Source organism: Coptis chinensis, chromosome 1 (genome assembly GCF_015680905.1).
Source record: "Coptis chinensis isolate HL-2020 chromosome 1, ASM1568090v1, whole genome shotgun sequence".
Taxonomy (NCBI): Eukaryota; Viridiplantae; Streptophyta; class Magnoliopsida; order Ranunculales; family Ranunculaceae; genus Coptis; species Coptis chinensis.
Genome location: NC_141456.1, coordinates 20,437,249 through 20,458,881, shown reverse-complemented (window position 1 = coordinate 20,458,881; position 21,633 = coordinate 20,437,249). Strand labels below are relative to the sequence as shown.

Here is a 21,633-nt window from a genome sequence, read left to right as displayed (position 1 = left end):
TGGGCCCCCAACCAGCAAGACCTAAGCCTTTTACCTTCACACCAACAATTAGCATTCTTCACTTCTCCAAACCTCCATTAACGACCAACAAAGCTTCAAACCCTAACTAAAAAATTTTAAAAAAAAAATACACCCACGCCAAACATCCAAACCCACTCCAAATCTTCTCAAAATCGTACCACCACCACCTCCACCAATTTAAATCATCAAAAACCACCGAAAAATAAAAAAAATTCAAGCTGCCGCGCCACCACACCACCACCACCATCGTTTTTTTTTTTGTGAGGTTGTCCCTCATTGCTTCCTACACCTTCTACAAACCCCAAATCAGTTCAAACTCCAATGGCTCAACAACATCGAATTTTGTCGGAGCAAGCATTTACTGGCGACCACTTCCCGCCATTTTACGGTGACGAAATGATTAGTAGATATTGGAATAGCTTGTGGTACTCGACTGACGCCTTTTACCTCGAAGAGTTAGTCCGACGGTTTTACAACACGAGGGAGTTGGAGGGGAGTAGAATTTTTGTTACGGTGGCAAAGAGGAGGAAGGAAGTAACTGCTAGGTTGTTGGCTGAGATTCTAGGCATTCCGCCTAGAATCCATCTGGATGCCACGTTGCAGGAGTCCCAATATAATGGGGTCGAGCCGTTGATGAACGCGACAGTTACCAAAGGGAACTACAATACAAGCTCGCATTGTGTTCGCCAGGGCATCCTCTCGAACCAAACCGGTAGGCTGCAGCTCGATGGATTGGTCGGGCGCCCTAGGGAAGGAGAAGGTCACGACATCGGTCCGAACTGCCTCCACATTCTATGGATACTCGAGCGTATAGTCGAGTTCGTATCTTGGAGTTTTTGCTTAACATGATTAGGGGAGTAAGGAAGTCTATTGCACCTCTCCCCCGTTTTGATAACCAAGATCATCTTTGAAGTTGAGGCGACTCCGACGCCGATAGGATTTACCTTACCCTACACGAAATCCTCGGATTTATAAGGATTGTGTCCAACGAGTTTGGAGGTTGCCTCGAGGATAGGGTAGAGGGCGAGGAGGATGGTGGAAATGAGAATGACTTCGGAGGATGAGGAGGACTTGACTTGTTTTGATCTTTGATGCTTTGGAGAGGTGTTGGTCGGATCACGAACGCATGGCTGTGATTCATCGTGGCATGTGTTCACTCAATACTATCTACGAAGACCTCCGGACTCGACGGGCTACTATCCACCATAACCCGAGATCCGTACCCAGCCGAGGGATGGCGGTGGGAACGGATGAGAGCTAGAAGTTCAAATACGGTTCGGGCGATATGCTTTACAGCGCTTTCCACCTCATGGGGATTCTCCTTCCGAGGATACATCATCGAGGCACGAGCATCGTCGCCGAAAAGGCGAATGGTGTCGGCCCATTGGGAGCTCGGGGAGCCATCTCTGGCGTGTGCCCTCCGCTACCAGTACCGACGTGTTTAGGGATAGTATAGCTTGATGATTTTTATTTGTAGGTTTATTATTGTTAGTTATTTTAATGTAAGTTTTAATTCCATAATTTGAATTTTGTAGTGAAATGTACTTTGAATGAAAAATTTAATATAATGCGGTTATTTTCATTATGCGTGGTTGTTTAATATTGATCCCACCTTCCCAAATTGTTTGGGGGTGGTGTTATCTATTCCAACATGATTTTTATATGACCCTCATTTTTAGAAGTTATTTCGGAGTTAGGGTGAGAATATGGCCGATTAGGCATATCTATGAATAAATATCATGGTAGGATGAAATCTCGATAAAATAGGTAGGTTCTATCCTAAATTCAACCTAAAAGATACTAGGGTTGTTTAAGAATCAAGAATATGAGTTGTTCCTATTTTCGAGTTTGGAAATTTTAGTATTTCCGGAAACTGCCGTAAAAACTTTTTGGCAACTTCCCGATCCATTTTAGCAACTTAAAACCTATATAAACTTCATTTATTCTACACTCACAACCCACACTACACCTAAGTTCCATCACTCACCTTTCACTCCCCACGCTCCCACGTTTAGCCTCATTTTTTCAACCATCAAGACCTCGAGCGCACAAGCCTTCTAGAGGAGGCGCTTTTCACGCCCCTACTCATTTTTCTGAAATTTTTCACCGAGCGGCCTTTTCGCCAAGGTGAGCGCGACTCGCAAACACACTGGAACTTCGAAAATCATCGAGCTGATGCACCCTTTACCTCCCTCAAACACAAAAAATTTCCAGTTTTCTGCTGGTTGTTCCCGGATCATTTGCGCACTGTTCGAAGCATCGTTTTAAGATGACATCTCCTACAATAATACCGAACAGTCTTTCAAGATTTGTTCCAAAGCACTACTTATGGTGCTTGGTTTTGAGGCGATCACATAATGATGAAAAATGGCACCCTATGGGGGAACCGCTTATGAAGAAGAGGATGAGGAGGATGATGAATAAAGCGGGAGATAAGGTAAGTTTTAATTCTAGTTAGTGTCTGCTTATGTCCCAAGCAATTTGATTCTTGTTAACCCCATAATGGGTGGAACTCTTATAGAGTTGCGTCAGTTTTTATATTAGTATGTTTTAACTTTGTTTTGCAAATGTTCCTGAATTTCACGCGTTTCAATGGTATTTTTTCTACCCTCTTTATTTAAAATACTTTGAGGACAAAGCATGCTTCTTGTTTGGGGGGTGCATAGAAACACGTGTAATTAAGGCATCTGCTAGGATATAAATATGTATAATATGCATTTGTTTTCTAGTTAAAATTTCAAAAATTCAAAAATATAAATAAATAAGTTCATGCAATACACTTAGGAATATTGGTATTGTTTTCCTTCTCTATGCTCTTAATAATCTAGAAGTCTCACGTAGTTTTTGCATTAGAATAATTTTTAGAAACTTAGGTTAATATGTAGGTAATAATATTTGCATCTATTTATAAATATATTACATGAGTATCTATGATTGTTTGGCAGTAAGTTTCTAAACTCTAGGATAGAGTACTTATTCTACAAATCCTGTGAGAATATAGCCTAAAGCCTTATATGAGCGAAACATTTGAGAAATGACACAAGGGAGAAGTAAAATCCGGATAGAGAAATCACACGTCCACTTGCTTGATCACTATGCCATATCCTAAGCGAGAATTTAGGCCCTCTTTGGATCAATATAGCCAGAAATTCAAACCTATGAATTATTTTCCATAATTAAGCCCCTCGAGCCTTTCTTTAACCTTTCATAAACCACAAATCCTTTACCCCTGCAAAAAAACAAAACAAAATAAAAAATTCAACCTACCCAATTTAGATAAGTCCGAGAATAGAATGAGGAAGAAAGAAGAAGAGAAAAACCCATTAAAACAAAAGTTAGTTAATTGCTTGAAAAAATAAAAAAGAAGTTTCCATCCAAAGAAAAGAAAAATAAAATAAAACTCCCAAAAAAAAAAAATATATGAGTCAAAAAGCCAAAGAAAAAGAAAAAAATATGGCTAAGGATGGAAACAAAGTGTAGAAGCAAAAAAAGTAAATAACAAGGTTTTCTCTAGTTACATAATATGAAGACTCTATTATCTCGGACTTGTCCTTTTTGAATATCCATTTCCTTCCTTCTTAAACCATCTCCTAATCCCAAGAACACCTAATAAAGACATCTAGCTCAATTAGGAATAGGTTAGTGTGATAGTAAGTGGCGGATGTGTTTGATCGACTCCGGCTTCCTTGTTGTCATTGAGATTGTAAGGTAAAGTGTGCCCAATCGCACACCGAGTAAATAAAACTTGAGTGGAAAAATCAATTGAGTGTTGTATCTTGACTATTATTGTGAGAACCTACTTAAGGGAGGTCCATAGTTACACTATACTATTATTCGAAGTTTGAAAACTAACCTGCTAGGCATTTCATAGTATTACTCATTGTATATATGTTTATTGTAGATGATTTATTATTATGCATATATTAACTTAGGTTTCGACTTGATTACTCTATATGCATTGCTAGTTAGAGGTATAGTTAATTAATTTAGAGCATGAATAAGGAAACAATAGTTTTATTTCTTAGTCGTTGTAGTATAGATGAAGTTTGTGAGTACTTTCACTGGAAAACTCTCACGAGGCTATAACTCGTCCACTAGGGAATTCCTAATGGTTTAAGGCCTTGTCGCGATATGGTCAATGCAATCGCACTCAAATAAACGAGTAGATAGAACTCCATTTTTGGTCACTTATTCTAATTTCTCATCTTTGCTTGAGGACAAGCAAAATGCTGTTTTAAAAGTGGTTTGATAAGAGCCCAAAACTGTAGTTTTAACCTGTAATGATCATACTTTTAGACCAATTATGTGAGTAATAATTAAGAGTTAATACTGATTACGTGTTTTTATGCATTTCAGGTTTCAAAGTCCATTATGTGCAGAAATATGCCACTTTAGCGAGATAAAGGAGCAAAGGTCGGTTGCTAAGGAGTTCTGTGATTAAAGGCAAAGATTCAAGAAAACAAAGCATTTCTAAAGCCCTCAAAAGTTTCCATTTTGTTGAAAAGTCAAGACGGGCGTAAAACAAAGACACAAAAGTCAAATAGTAAACTTCCTAATTGGGCATACCTTATGTCAAAACGACCGGCTCGGAAAGAGCTTTCTAATGGTCTAAGCCTTGACCAAATCAAAGGAGCAGAAGTGGACAAAAGTCTGTTGAAGCCAACTGCAGCTGAATAGGCCTTTTTGGACTGAAAGAATTGGGTTTTGAGCCTGATTCTCTGGCCCAAACATGGCTCCAAGCCCATGCACGATTTTTGGATCTGAAAGTATAAAAACAAGAGCTTGACTCTTTGTTAATGGTAGATAGTTAGACCTAGATTAGTTAGCCTCCATTAATTAGTTTTAGAACTTAGTTTTAGATTTTCAATTAGTTAATTAATTAGTTTTTCATATCTTGTTTTAGATCTAGTTTCATGTTTAATTAATTACTTTAGAACAAAGTAGATTATTAATTTAGTATTTGAATCATTGTTTTATTATTCATTAGATTAATAAAATAGTGTTCTTGGTAATCTATTTTCATTTTCCATTTACTTATTTAGTTCAATACACGAAATTAATTATTTGTCTTTATTAGATTGAATAGATTTTTTGCATGAGTAGTTTCCATTTGAGTTTAAATAAGCAAAGTTTCAATCTTTATATCATGTCTTGTTCAATTTGATTGGGAATGATAAGCGTGATGATTCTCGACTAAACCTCCATTAGAGGGGTTGAGAAGCCTTGATGAAAGCTTGATTCGATTACCGTAGAGTCGTCGTAATTTCCTTTCCACTCTAGAAATGATTAGTTCACCATGAGAATGGGTGTAATCGTTCACATGCTAGTTATGAATTGGTAGAAATGCCATGTGTAATTAGGGATTAGGAATAACCAGATTGTTCTGCAAAGTAGTTCAATTCAGATTCTGACGATTAAATCGTTAGTGGATTAAGTTGAGCTAAGGTGGAATCAATCCCCCTCTAACTCCTTATCATAGAATCGACGTTGTATTCCCATAGTTGTTTAAATAGTCGACTAGTTGCATCTTGTGGGTAGTTGCATCGTAGTCTAGTTATCATTTCGTAAATCTCTCATTAGACTTTAGTTAAGATTATTTATACGTAGAGAACATTACCATGCGGAAGAACTAGGAGTGGAACGAATCATCTACTCCACTATATCTCAATAGGATTGAGAGTAGAAATCTTTGATAAATATAGGCACGTAAATAAGTTTTAGTTTACTTACGTTTTGAGTTTCATCGTTCATTTCGTAGGTAAACTTTTATATTTTTATGTTTTATCAGCGGCGCCCTTCAAGGTATCTAAAGAAAGTTCGTTGTTTCCCTAATGATGATAACATGATAGCTCATCTGGACACTTCTAGAAAAAGGAAGTGGAGCGAAGTCTGGAAGACTATGATAGATTGGCGTGATGCAAAGGAATGGCATTTCTATAAAGATGAAGCAAGAATGGACCTACCCCCAGTTCGTAATTGGGGCAATGTGAGTTGATGTACATATTTGTTTTACATTTTGATGGGAAAAATAAATAACCTAACAGTGTGTTCTCACTTTTATGTTGTATAATATATAGTGTGTTATCATAATTTTTTATGGAAGATGTCAGCTATATTTTTGCTCAAAGCCTCTCAGGTATATTCTTTTTTCCTCTTGACACTTTGAGAACACAGCGTCCGACTATTTGGGGGTGGTGAGAACATTTCACAAAAATTAAGCATGCATAGTTGTAGATAGTTTTATTTTATATCTAAATAAATGTATTTAGTGACAAAGTCTCGTTTCTTTTTCTGTGATGAAAAATATTTAAAAATCTCACCCTAGCATTAGAATTAGGACTTGTTCTTAGAAACTTAAGTTAATACATATGCAATAGTTTTTACATTTTTTCATGAACATTCATGCACTGGCTATCATTAAATGTACATAGCAGTAAGTTTCTAGGACCCACGGTTAGACAACTTAAATTTCATATCCTGTGAGAATCTAACTAAATAGCCTCAAAATGTGTGTTATGTGAGTAATGACTCAGAGGAGTAGATTTTCCGAATAGAGAAGTTCACACGTCTTCTTATTTGATCACTACCCGAATCCTAGGAGAGAATTTAGGCCTTCTTTAGATCGATATAGCCAAAAATTCACACCTGTAAAAAACTTTACTGCTAGTCGCCCCATTGAACCTTTCATTAAACCTCTCTGTTTCACCAAAAATTCATTACTCATCTATTAACCACAACTAAATAAGCCTACCTAGATGATGATTATGAGAAATAGGATGAAGTGCGGAAAAATGAAGAGAAAAAACTTGTCACAAATCAGAATCAATTACTTGCCTCAGAAGAAAAGAAAAAGAAAAATAGAAATATGTTTCCAAAAATCAAAAAAAATATCAAGTTAGAATTTCCCCCAAAATCAAATCAAAAGAGAATACAAAAGCTTAAAAAAACAAAGTATGGAAACCCATATTAGAAGTAGGAAAGAAAGTAAGGATTTCTCTAGTATAAATAGCTCGAAAATCTTATTCTCTCATACTTATCATTTTTGAATTTTCCATTCCAATCTCTTCTATACTACCACCTAAGCCTCATAAAACCTAATAAAGACTTCTAGCTCAATTAGGAGTAGGGTGGTATGATAATATGTAGTAGATGTGAATTCTCGACCTCGGCTCCTCTGACTGTCATTGAGTATGTATGGAAATGTAAACCCACTGCACACTGGATTTAGCAAAACTTGAGTGGAAAAATGAGAGAGAAATTATGTTTTGACACATACCTGTGAGAACCTACTTAAGGACGCTATCCAAAGGATCCAGAAACGGCCATGCTCGTACATTTCATTGTAAAGATCACTGCATGCATGCTCATATGTAGATGTTTTTATTATTGTATGTATATTAACTTGAATTTCGAAAGAATTAGTCCTTGTTTCCCCCTCTAGTGAGATGTATATATATCTGAGATTAATTAAGGAAACAGGCCTTTTGTTACTGAGTCGTTGTAGTATAAATGAAGTTTGTGAGTACCTTCTCTATAAAACTCTCACGAGGCTATAACTCGTCCACTAGAGAATTCTTAGTGGTTCAAGACCTTGTTGCATACGGTCAATGCAACCGCACTCTGCGAAATGAAACTTAGCTTAGGACAACACATTTTTGGCCACTTATCATTTTAATGTCTCTTCTTTGCTTGAGGACAAGCAAAGTGCTGTTTGGGGGTGGTGTGATAAGCACCCAAAATTATAATACTAAACCTCATAGAGACATAGTGTTTTGGTTAATTATGTGTTTAATAATTATGAAATAATTATATTTTCGTATTTTCGCAGGTTTTTGCCGTTAACGTGAATATGATGATAAAACGTGCATCGAAGTACGGGAATACTGGAATACTTGAAGTCTTCCCACTCAGACCCAGTGAAGCCCAACAAAGCCTGACTAGAGCCGAAGATTCTAAAGGGACAAAACCAGTGCAGAACAGGTCCACATGTAAAGAAGTAGCAAACTTTCGAAGCTCACATCTTTCAAACCTGGACGCCGACTTCGACTAGTGAACTGCTAGAGCAACCAGGGAAATGAACTCTATGCAAAGACAGAAAGTTATAAAAACGCCAAAATCGGCGCCGCCACTGGACACACCACGTGGACCCACTCTGTGGGCCCAAAAGGCATGACCAGTCAACATAGGCAGGTGGCAAGTGATGGTCACAATTTTGTGCCACCTTGCAAAAGGAAAAGATGTATCAATTCAATGTTTGAATTGAATTGGTTATAGGACAAAACATATTAAACCATATCAAGACAAACTTTGTAGACAAACTTTTACAAAGTTTGGAAGATATCATTTGGAGTAAAAACAAAACTATAAATGGTTCAGGATTTCACTTGAAGGGGGGAGGCTATATATATATGAGAATGGGGTCTTCAGCAGGACCTCTCTAGTTTTCAGTCTTTAGTTTAGCATATAGTTTTAGACTTTCATTTGTTGTTGTTTCATTCCAGTACGTTATTTTCCTTTCCGGTAGCTTCATACCAACTTCAGTACTGTAAGTTTTCTTTCTTAATAAAAGTCATTTATTTTCAAGTTTAATTCATGTTCTGCATTTACTTATTTATTGTATACAACAAGTTCAATTGTTCATCCAATGACCATGAGCTAACCCCCCCCCCCCCTCAGGGGAAGGGTTATGATGCTCGTGTGAGGATCTAGATTGACACTTTAATGTTCCAGAATCACTACTTATGAATTAGGTGTAGATTATATATCTGGTCCCAAAATGATTGAAATTGTACAAGTTTGGAGTGATGATGCTCCAGAACAATCTCGCGAGAGACCCAAAATGTCTCGCGCGAGACTCTATAGTGTCAGACAGCTCTCTAATTTGTCCAGCTAATGTAGAATCGAACCAGAAGCTGAAATGATATTCCAGAGATTGAATATTAGTTCAACTTCTTATGCTAGTGAGATGCGTGCATCTCGCTAGGGATTGATACTCGACGTCGTCTCGGGTTTGTCTATGAACTCGAGACGGATTAGAGCTGTAGTGATATGGCACTCAAACTGTTGAAATTGATTCTTGCATGAGTACGGTTAACTCTTTCCCCTATTTCTCTATCTCTGTTATTAGCGTCAAAATCACCGTTATTAATTTACGTTATTTGCATACCGTTAATTTACTTAAACCAACTAAATAACCTAAAAATCATACTCACCAAAAGTTGTAAATCCAATTGTAAACCTTGTCGAGCCCTAAGGTATGGACGACCCCTTACTCGACCTATCCTACCAAACCCACGTGAGTAAGGTAACTTGACTAAACGGACAACTAACGAACTTTGGACTTTGGACTGTGGACTGTGGACTTTGGACTTCGGACTGTGGACTTCGGACTTAAGTAAACCAAAACGGAAATCACCATTTATCAACTAGCAAGTTAAGTATATGAGGACTTCCTCTACCATAAGGGCGTCCTTAGGGTACAATGGCTTTTGCATTAGGAGGGAGGACTCACCCAAAGCCACACTCGCACCGAGCCGAGTCGGGTCGGGGCTTGGGCTTGGGCTTACTGTGTGTATCTAGCTAGTGGGTAGTGGCTTTGCCAATTGGCTAAACTTGTTTTTGCTTTAGCAGTAAGTTTCAGTGTTCTGACTGCCTCGACTTTGCCTCTATATAATCAGCTTTGGAAACCAACTAATGTGACCGACTTTGCCTCTATATAATCACGACTGTGCGTCCATAAAGGGTACATCAATTTCCAACGAAACACTTCTACAGAACTTGTGAAACTCATCCAAAGAAACATAACTCACAACCCCAGCCTCTTCTTCTTCTCTTCTTCCTATACCGCCAAAGAGTTATATTGTCATTCTAGAAAGCAATCTGTTCGAGTGCAAGTCAGTCTGTTAAACCATTGTATCCTGTGAGGAAGACGCCACTGCTGCCTTTTTGCACCACTAGAAGGGGCAAAATCTTTCCTTAAGGACAACCTAATACGCGCTTTGGTTGTTCCCTGTTACTGCTGTCCTCATCTCTTCATTGTTTTCTTTATTCGCATCCAACACGGGCCTCTTTATTTTTTAGCTCTCCTAGTTTTATAAGTTTGGAACGAGGAAGACACTAAACCCACACACAATTTGACGCCAATGTTGGTGAAAGTGAAAGAGTTTCTATCTAATTTCAGTCAAGAGCAATTGCGTTCGGTAGGAATTTAGTGTACACTTGTGTGGTTCAAATTTCGCTTGGAGCTGTTAGAGGAAAAGTCGCTGGGAGCAAAAAATCACTATTACATTCTACTCAAATTCTAATACTGATCTTTTCCATACATGCCAAGATGATTCAGTCAGAACATGAAGTTCGTCTAATTTGGCTATCTTTCAAAACATAGCCAAATTAGACAAACTTACTTTCTTACTGAATCTTCATTTCCATCCTTCTTAGATCCTGCATCAACAGCATCAACAGACGACATCCTTTCGCATTGAGTAATCTCGATGTCCTTGGACTCTATGTTGTTCGTAGTCTCTAGAGAGGTATCCTTTCTTTCAGCTGAGCCATTACCAGCAATGAAGTGGCTTGCAAAAGTGATGAAGTAGATGTAATTCAGTACTGCTAATCCCAGGAGCATAAAGTACCAGTACTCAAGCTTGTACTGATTCAAATCGCGGCCTCTACCTATCCAATTCAGCCTTGTCCTGGAAATAATGTTGACGATGCAGGAGTTCAAGTAACTTGCCACGGCTAGATTAAGATAGACAAAAGCGCCAGCCACTGTTCTCATGCTTTGTGGTAATTGATTGTTGAAGAATTCCATCAAGGAGATACCCATTAAGGCTTCGGTCAGTCCTGACAATGCAAATTGTGGCAAGAGCAATGCGAAAGACATTGGTGCAACAAAGGTTCCTTGCTTTAAGGCAGTTGAGCGCCGTCTTCCCTCAACAATTCCGGATGCTAACATACAAAGCATTGACATAAGAATGCCAGCCCTCATCCTATGTGGCAAGAGTATCCCAGTCTTGGTCATTTTTCGTGACAAAGGGAGGATAAAACTTTCATAGACTGGAATATATATAGCTAATGCAATCATCGATGTCAGTCCTAATGAACCTGCTGGAACCTCAAATTTCCCTCCAAGGTGTCTATCCATTTGCAGGGCTTGTTGTACCCCAAATGTATTTTGCTGGTCCATGATAATCAAGCAACTAATACCTGATACCCAAACAGGCATTATACTTATCAAACTTTTCAACTGTTCCACTTGCTCTATACTGCATAGTCGCCATCCTTTCGCTGGTAACCCTTTGCTGTCAAATAAATCTCGATCTGTAATAATTGCCGCTTTGTCGAGGCATTTGAACCTTTCTGTGTGAAATATCCTTGGGATTCCTGGTTCTGGCTCTTTTGGAGCATCATATAATGTATACTCCAAGCCAGTGAGTTGTCGCTTTCTGAATGAAGCCACCACGACCTTGGCCATATCTACGAAGACACTTCCTTTCGGCTTAACATAAACATAAAGACGGCTACCGAGTATGAAAACAAGCACCGAAAGGGCCATGAACCCGGCGGGTATAGCGAGACCCCAAGCCCAACTGATGTTGCTCTGAATATAGACTACGACAGTAAGGGCAACCAAGAGAGCTATTGTGAAGCTTAAGTAATACCAATTATAGAAACTTGCGATATCGTGCTTTCCCTTTTCAGTAGTTATGTCAAACTGATCAACGCCAAAAGCTATGTTGCATGGTCTAATGCCTCCTGCACCTACAACAAGCAATCCAAGACCCGCGAAGAGGACACCGAGCTGCCAACTATGTGGTTGTTCGCATACCATTTCAGTATGGCCGCAGGGATGTGGTTTCAGATTAGGTAGAGCAGCAGTGAGAGTCAAGACTAGCATGCCCTGTCAAAACAGTTTTGTAAATTGTATAGAGTTAAAAATTGTGTCCGAGTGAAATTTACATGTACTAAGCGTAATGTTCTGAACTTGAGATGCACCATTCTTGAATGAAACCTACCTTTGACACACGTAAGTGACGTAACTGTAAATGATCTATACTATTTAATAGGTGAAGCACTTGAAGTTAAAATAAAAAATAAATTAAAATAGGACCAGACACACATTAGCTTAAAACTGATTCAAGATTCCTATTCTTACGTGGTGCAAAAAACATTCTCCTGGTAAATGAAGCCATTCTATATCAGTAAGAATGAGGAACTGATTTTCATTTAAATGAATTCATGCCTTCAAACAAACATAATTATATAACAAAAACAATAAAACATACCAGAGTAGAGGTTAACGAGCCAAATATCAGTGTGCGAAACTTTCCAATGTAGGCGTCAGAAAGGAACGCTCCCAGTAAAGGCGACAAGTTACAAGTCCCAGTCCATAGGTTGAATATGGTGACCGAAGATAAAGTATTCAAATTGTATTGCGTACGTAAATACACCACCAGGTTCGCGATCAAACTCATCGATGACAACTTCTCAAATGTTTCATTCCCTGTAAAAAAAATGTCATCCACAGATACAGGACAGTTATAGAAACATACACCTAAAGGACGCTGAACATAACAGTTTTAATATAATGTGTTTGCCTAAACTTGTTAAATTGTTCAAGAAAATTGAATAAAACTAGTATGTATATCCATTATAATCTCACACCAAATAGAAGTTTGACATTGCCTCCTTACACGCTACACCTAAACAGACAATTAATTGATATGAATAAGATTGTTAATTGATTCTTACCAATGATGTAAGGCATGGATTTCCACCCTCCACCTTTCTTGGATCTTGGTTTTGTTCCAACACCCCCCTTGACCTTGCATCCTTTCTCAATATCATTTATTTCTTCTTTTTCTGTACTTTGCTCCATTGCTTTCTCCATTATGCTCTATTCCTTCTTCCTTAGAGTTGTGGGAATGTTTCAGTTTCATATATATCATTCTGCTTTCTCGGCTTCCCTCTGTCAGCTACTACATTTCCTCCCATGCATGACCTGTTTTCTATCTTTTTTTAGCAAATTCTAAGTCCGTCATGACTTAAGAGATACGCGAGTGAGATGCAGATAGAATTTTATGGTTAAAAGAAACTAATTATGTTCGTGGTCGTACATCGGTACATATAACTCACTATTGGACATAATCGGTTTCCTAGACTTCTAGACCCCCAATGACAAACTGCCATTTTTTATTATTTCATTTTCAATAATTCGCCATTTTAAATGCATAATCGAGATGGCATCCACCTAAAATGATGAGATTACGAGAAGAGCATCAATAACAAATCCTTCAAGAGCAAGAACGCCTCAAAGTACGTTCTTAAATGAAAATAGAAGGACACACCAATTTTTTTTATTGATGAAGACACACACCAAATTGGAACATCGAAATTTTTTAAAAATATGCGAAATTAAATGGTAGAATCAAGGTCCATGCAATGTATAGTAGAACTGAGTTTTGCTGTCCCAAAATTTGTGTGTCCAATTTTGTAAACCAGCGAAGTGACATATCACATATAGATCAACAAGGAGTGACATACTGACATGCCAATAGGGTTTCTAACGATATATACAGATATACTTGAAATTTCAAATCCCAAGATAAAAAAACTTTGTTTTTTACTTGGGTGGCATCTGTGCAACTCTCACACAAAATATTTGCACAAGCTATTTGCACTTTTTCACTCTTTGCACAAGCTCTTCTTCTTCCAACTGGAAAACCCACCCCAGAGGAACAAACCGCTCTACCAACTCTCCTCTCTACGTTTTCAGGTAATTTTCTCACTCCCCTTTTTGTCTAAGCTTCATTTCGTGAATGGTTTAAGGCAATGTATGAAAAGTTTGGTTTTGTATAAACTATGTACGTGTTAGATAATAGGGTGTTTTAGATACTAGTAGAAATGGTAACAAGTACACTCTTTTATAACTTGGTTACTTTTAATATCTTGGAAAAACATGATATCTTGTGCTCTATACAAGCTTGAGGTTTTAGAGTAGTAACTGGTGTAGTTTATACCATTGTATAGCATAGAGATTGTGTGTTTTACAATTCCATGACAATGTGTATGTGTGTTTCACTGTTAAGTCACGTTGTATACTCTGGGACTTTTGCGGTGCTACTTAGGAATCATTATCTTTTATTACTATGTATTATGTGGGCTTGTGTTGATTATTAGAGTACTTAGTTGTTGTGTGTGTGAGTCTGTCACTATGTTTTTAAGGGCATTGTTGATTTGTTGGATGGTTTTTTATGAATAGGGTATGTAGTTTTTTTGTTTAAAGGCCTGTGCCTACTAGGAGAGAAATTGAAAGTTTCTTGCAATTGAGGAGATGTGTACTTCTTTGACACCTTTTGAGTAGTATATATGCTTATCAAGTTATCAGAATGTTATGTGTTTGTTATTCATGTCATTTCCTAGTAGTATGCATATAGACATATAGTAGTGAGACCCACTACGCCAATAGAATTCCTAATTTTCGAAGCCAATGAATTTGGGGCTTCAAATTCCTCTTAAAGGTGTGGTCTTCACTTGGTGACAATCCCTAGAGAGTGGAGACTGTCTCTAGAACTTACTGTCTATGTAATGCTGGAGGAAATCTGTAATCTGTATTCCATCTTCTCGTTTTTGCCTTGTCTTGGAAAGTTGGATTATCATTTCTTGGTTCTAAGGGTTAAACAGACAATCCAGGTTAGTGATAGAGCATATAGCTTTGTGGCCTTCTTGTGTATTTTTCCAAAAGGTATCCGCCTAAGGGATCATGGCGCAATTTTGTAATTTTAGTGGATTTGGTTGAGGAGAAACAGAGGAAACTTTGATGGCAAAGATCTTGAGCTTGCACGATCCAATTTCATCTATCAAGGGGCTATTATTTTATTGGCTCATGTTTTTCTTTTGGAGTTGGCAGAATTTCCTTAAGGCTGCGTTGTATTTGGATGGGATTTTATTATGTATTGACAGTGGTATTTTCGATGGTTATTTAAAGGTTGGGATTTTATGTACTTGTTTGTATATGTATATTATCTCCAACTAAGCTTTCTTCTGATTGATTGGTTAACATACTCTTGGTTTTACTGATAAAAGAGAGTAAGTCACATTGTTTTATAACCTTAAATGTTGCATTTTTTCCTTTTGTCTAAATCTCCACAATGTGTAGCACCTTCAGTTTCCAACATTTCTTCAAATGTCAACATATTTTATAGCTGCTTTTGTCTATATATATGCTTAACTTTTACTACTACCGTTATTTTTTCCCCAAAAAATTTGTTCCTTTCTCTTCAGGGTCGTTGCTACATTATGAGCATTTGTGTGAGAGATTAGTATTCCCAAAATAGGTAAAAGTTGTAGACTCTGAAAATAGGTAAAGTTTGAAACGAAGTATGCCTTGTCGAATCTGCTTTATTATGTGGAGTGTTGCATGGGGCAGTACCCGTACCTTGGGTACTCTTAGCAGTGATGAATTATTTGATAGAGGTTCAGACTACCTACTAGCTCAGTGCCTCAGACATCAGACTTTTGAATGTGCACTTATGAATTGTCTGAGTTTTTTATTTTTTATACTTCTCTTGTTCACTGATTTTCTTCTTTTAATGGCTGTTGTTGATTGTATGACATTTTAACCTATATGTTCCACTAACTAAGTGATTAGGCTAAACTGAGGTTGTGTCTGATGGTTGTACTAGTCCCATGTAATTTTCCTTTGTTTACTTTAGTCTCTAGAGAATGTTCTTCAATTTACACTTTTGTAATGAGTGGAGATGTGATTTCAACCTATATATAAAGGAAAGAAAGGAAAATTACAGGGGCCTAGTACAATTGTCACGGTTTGGCTACCGGAATCTTCATTTCCCCTCCAAGTCAAACTAATATTACTACAAAAATTAAAACGTCTAGAAGAATAATGAACTCAAATGTCTTTATGATTATACAACATTTTGTGTTCCTTTCTTCTGGTCGTCTGTTGGCATTTCATATATTGCTGATATAATGATATCAAGGTTACTTCATTTGTTATTATATTGTTTATCTTTGCCCCTCTTTATTCACTTTCCTTTTCAATTTTCTGCAGTTTACATAGGAAAATATATCTGTAACTTCAGCAGCTGATCATGGATGATCTGGAAAGCTTGCTTCTGGAGGCTGCCGGAAGAACCGGTCCACATGGGAGGAACCTGCATCCACGTTCACTATCTAGCAGGCAACAGGAAGCTTCATACAACAATGAAAGTGACTCTAATGACGATGATCTAGGCCATGACACCTTGAAGCCATCTAGATCTAATGTTCCTCTGAAGAAGAGACTGGATCCTATTGAAAAGGATGATGACAATGGTAGCCTAAGTGATGGTTGCAACTATGGAGTTGATAATGTGGATGGTGGCAGTGATGAGTCTGATGTTGGGAGTGATCTTTACAAGGACGATTATGACAGGGAACAGCTTGCACAATTGACTGAGCTTCAAAGGGAGATGATTCTATCAGATCGAGCCCAGAAGAGAGATGAACAGCGATTGAGAGACAGGGTGAGACCTAAGCAGAGAGGAAAGAAGAGCCAAGTTTTGAAAGGAACTCCAGAACCAACTCCGTCACGTGTGCGTTCGTCAGCTAGATTTTCTGAGAGGGTGGGTGCCAAGGATGACGCTTTGAATGAGCTGCGAGCAAAGAGACTGAAAAAGCAGGACTTAGAGGGCCATCGTAAATTGAGGGAAGTATCTAGAGGAAATCTTGTCGATCAGGATGCTCCGTCTGTCCGGAGAAATTCTGTAATGGGTGCTCAAAGTAGTGACTCTAGCCAAAGCGAGAACCAGAGTCCAAGCTACAACAAAGACGAAGAATCGGCAGGGGAAGAGGATTTGGATGACAGTGACGAAGGAAAGTCCGACAACGAGGACACACTCATGCTCGAGGATATCAAGGAAATAACAATCAGAAGGTCGCAGTTAGCTAGATGGTTCAAGGAGCCTTTCTTCGGAGAGTTGATTGTAGGATGCTTTGTGAGGGTTGGGATCGGGATGAAAGACAACAGGGCCTGTTACAGGCTCTGCATTGTCAAGAATGTTGATGCTACTGAGCCTAACAAGCAATACAGAATGGAGAACAAGAACACAAACAAGTACTTAAATGTTACCTGGGGGACATTGGAAGCCAGGTGGCAAATGTCAGTGATATCTGAAACCCCGCCACTTGAAGAGGAGTTCAGGGAGTGGGTACAGGCAATGAAGCATGCTGGGGTACAAATGCCAACTTGCAAACAGTTACTGGAAAAACGGGAGGCTATACAGAAGGCAACGGCTTTTGTTTATTCATCTGCAACTGTGAAAAAAATGTTGGAGGAGAAAAAATCCGCTTCGTCAAGGCCATTGAACATTGCAGCTGAGAAGGAACGCCTCAGGAGGGAGATGGATGTGGCAGAGAATGAGCTGAATAGGGAAGAAGTGGAGAGAATCAAGGCAAGGCTCCAGGAACTGGAGGCTTCTAGGCAGACAAAGGGAAAAGACCTTAAGGCTGTGAGATTGGCAGAGATGAACAAGAAAAACAGGGCCGAAAACTTCAAGAATGCCTCTGAAAAGAAGCCAGTTAACACAAGTCTGAAGGCTGGTGAAGAAGGATACGACCCATTCTCCAGAAGATGGACAAAGTCAAGAAATTATTTTGTATCAAACCCTGTCACAGAAGATTCCAAAAATGGGCATGTTGCTGCTGAATCATTAGAGTCAGGTGGAGGCAATGGGGCAGCAGGAGTAGCGGGGACAACTAATGTGGCTGTCTTCCCACCAACAGCAGCAGCTGGTGCTCGGAAGTTGGTAGATACAAAGGCCCCTGTTGATCAAGGTACGGTGTCGAACTCATTGCACAACTTTAATTTGCCAATCTCACTGGCAGTGTTGAAGAATTTTGGAGGACCCGATGGATTCCATTTGGGATTCATGGCAAGGAAACAAAGGATAGAGGCATCAATTGGATGCAAAGTCCCAGAAAATGATGGCAGGATGCATTCACTGACACTGACAATCAGCGACTACAAGCGACGTCGAGGTGTTCTAACTGAATTATGATATCGTTGCAACTGTTCTTCAAGAAATAGCTGGTTTTTGCCTTCACAGATTTCAACTGAATGCGCCTGCTGTTAAGCCCAAAATTATTATTAGGAATGTATATTATGGTACTGCCGGCTCCTACTTTACTGTTTTGTACTGCAATGCTGCCTTTTGTAGTGACAGTTACATAAAAGTTTTTACCATAACTAATCAGTGGCCTAGATGGTCTAAACCATTGATCGTTATATTCTACTATAACGATTGGTACAGTGAGATTCCTTATTGATTGCTGATTATTTTGTCAATCAAATTGAGCCTGCTGTTATGTTTAGCTTTTTTTTATCTAATATATTTGTTAAGGATTACCGATGGCGGTGGTGTATCTATTCATCACCACATAGAAAGAACTCCCCGACCTTCTGCACCTGCTGAATATATATTTGCAAATTTGAGCATAGATCAAACCCACAGGAAGGCATTCTTGGGCATCCTGATGGTATTCACATAAGTCAATCGAAATAGTGTCCAATTAAAAGCTCAATCATGAGTTCTGGGACCTGTACTTCCAGTAGAAACATCTATCAACAACTTTGAAATCCTCTTACTTCAGTGCAAAACCCTCCCCTGTTCTAGGATCTATCTCAACTTTATAGTTTTACTAATAACCAAACACAGCGTACATTTTTTTGCAAAATATAAAAAACGACTATCATCAGTGCTGAGCAGTGAACACATGGCTCAAAATGCCAGTACACGTAATAATATTGTACCAAATATCGTTTTGAAAGTGTTAATTCTCTTGTATGACAATGGGAACGTTACAGGACAACAGGAGTTCATTCTAAATCCATGAGCGTATTCACATGGATGAGTCAAACTATTTCATGTACTGGACCACGTCGAAAAAAAATTCGAAACATCAGTAGACATTAAAATTATCAACAAAAAAAAACAAGCAACACTAGATATCGGATTTTGAAGACAATGCTTATACTATGATTATGATACTCCATAAATTGTGTGGTAAATACAAGAAAATACTCAAATACATAGGTTTTCTAGTTGATAATATGGATGAGAAAGATAAATTCTACTTCCACCATAACGCTTTTCTGGTTGAGAATCAGGGTTGGCATGTGTAAAGGCCAAACATGCTTCACAATTCACATGGATTGCACGTAGGAAAGCAACAACACATTTCCTTTTCATAATTTTGCATGTACATTACTGGTTTATACTTATCCATCTTGTATGTTCTTTAGTGCTCATTGATGATATTTGGGCCCATTTTGAGTTTGGAAGTCCACTTCACTGGAGCCAAGAACACATCCGTATTGGGACGATGGACAGTCCACGATTAACTTGTGGCTCATCTTTCAATAAAAAATTAAGAATTTGCGCTCTTAGGGCATCTCCAATGGGGGGTGTAAACCGTATAGAGTGGAAATTTTACACCCCAAATATAAAAAAACTCTCTCCAATGGGAGTGCTAAACCGTAGGTAATAGTGTATTAGCTAATAGAGAGGGTGGAGAATTCCCCTCGCTTATTAGTTAATAAAAAGCCCTGACGCGTCACTTAAAATAACGTCTGTTTAAACTTAAAACTTCGGACGTCACCAGTGGCGTCCCGCTTCTAAATTAAAGAGGGGCGTCCACTTGGAGTGGCGTCCGGAGTTTAAAATCTATTTTTTTACACTCTTCCATTGGAGAGTATAGAGTGTGGATATTTATGAAATTGCATAATACTATACAATTAGAGGTGTAAAATCCTAATGGCACCTACGTGGAGCCTAGGTGGAGGTGTAATTTTACACCCCCATTGGAGATGCCCTTAGGGGGTGTTTGTTTTTCCTACTTATAAGTGATAAACTACTTATAAGCACTTGTAAGTAGTGGACCACTAGTTTTTACCCATTTGTTTTTTCTCACTTATAAGTAGCCAATGGTCAAAAAAACTTATAAATAGGGCCGAAAGTTGTAAGCGATAAAATCCTACTTACACCAACTTATAAGTTGGGATTAGACATAAAATTACATAACTACTCATGGATGCATATAAAATTACATAACTAACCAAATAGCAAATGAAAAGAAGTTAATGTCTTTCCAATAGCATTTCATGATTATCATAATAAACAGTATGTCTATTGTGGATTGTTTAATGCATGGTCTATATAAATTTATTTCTACTTCCATTAAATTGATTTCTTATATGATCGTCATTAACTTTGTGAAGAGAAGCATACGTGTGTTATTAAAATATGGGTAAAATTGTAATGTCGCCACTTATAAGTGCTTGAAAAAACAAACACCCCTACCACTTATAAATACTTATAAGTAGCAAAAAACAAACAAGTTTTAGGACCTACTTATAAGTAGCAAACACTTATAAATAGGAAAAACAAACACCCCCTTAGCTTTGATCTCAATGTCTTGAGGCGCCATTTTCTTTTGATATCGACAACAAAAATTATAATGCAAGAAAACATATTTTGAAATTTTTTATCCACATTTTCTTTATCTTGATGATAAGTGTTTTCCAATGAATTTGAGGTGTGTTATTCACTTAGTTGTCGATGAGGCAAACAAGATTGACACGTTTAGGTGAACAGTATCAATCAATCTTTGTATTTAGGACAGCCACTACAGAGTATAGACTCAAAAACGTTTTTTTTTAATATTTAAAATGAGATACCAAAAACGTTGAACGTTTAAGTTGGCCCAAATGGAAGCATTACAGTTTGAATGCAGCAACAGAAGACCAACGACAAGAAGACAAGAACCATGAAATCAGAGTCCAAAACGTAAAATGGGCCAAATGGAGACAACGGAGTTCAATGCAAAACACGACCTTTTTTATTCCAAGAATCATAACTTTAGAATTTTTCAACACATTGAATGGCTGAAATACTGGTTTATTCCGGATGTTTGTGAGCATTTCAGTTAGCACTTAGCCACTGTGGACTTTCAACTTCCATATGAGGGAGGGAACCATCCTGTGGAGCCTATTGTGCTTGAAAAGACCTTAACATTAGCGTATCATTAGAATATGGGATTATCGTTGTAAAGGTGTGATATGATAATCCCTTACAAACAGTCTCTGGGGGACTGATATGGATGGATGGGTGAGACCGAAGTTTTGGAAGGAAACCGCCCCTCGAAACTCTGAAGTTTTGGGGTCAGAATAGAATCACCGTGGTTAGTTCATAGGAGTGGTATTTATAGAGATTGAAAGTGTATCCTCACCCCCGCACGTAAAGGATGTAATGAGAGGGCGTGGCGGGCAAGTAGCTTTTTCCGTGGATCGGTGACATTATTAGTGCAAGTACACCTTCACCATGATTGCTTATGGATAAAGGTCCGTAGCCCGTGTAGTTCGCGCGATGTTGCGATCCGATGGATGCGACTTTGATACCATAGGTCGGTGCATTAGTTCCACCATGCTAAGCTCGTCTTTGGATAGAGAATATCACTCCCTACCAACCTGAGGATAACGACCTCCGGAACGGTGGCATGTACTATGTGATAGTTGGGAATCGGCCACGCGATCGATTCTCGTATATGTTAAGTTGC

At 38.3% G+C, this 21,633-nt stretch overlaps 1 protein-coding gene and 1 pseudogene across 2 annotated transcripts; one reads left to right on the top strand and one right to left on the bottom strand.

Moving 5' to 3' along the window:
• Positions 1-10,244: 10,244 nt before the first annotated feature.
• On the bottom strand, positions 10,245-13,012 carry NRT1.6 (nitrate transporter 1.6). Its single transcript, XM_086595052.1, has 3 exons — positions 12,772-13,012; positions 12,306-12,523; positions 10,245-11,920 (listed from the first exon to the last, which is right to left on the bottom strand). The coding sequence occupies exons 1-3, from the start codon at positions 12,908-12,910 to the stop codon at positions 10,421-10,423; spliced, it is 1,857 nt and encodes a 618-aa protein (XP_086451178.1). The 5' UTR covers positions 12,911-13,012; the 3' UTR covers positions 10,245-10,420.
• A 713-nt stretch (positions 13,013-13,725) lies between these two features.
• On the top strand, positions 13,726-18,426 carry LOC147522793 (protein RTF1 homolog pseudogene; annotated as a pseudogene). The gene is made up of 2 exons (XR_015214671.1): positions 13,726-13,795; positions 16,091-18,426. The product of XR_015214671.1 is annotated as a protein RTF1 homolog pseudogene (transcript).
• Positions 18,427-21,633: the final 3,207 nt, after the last annotated feature.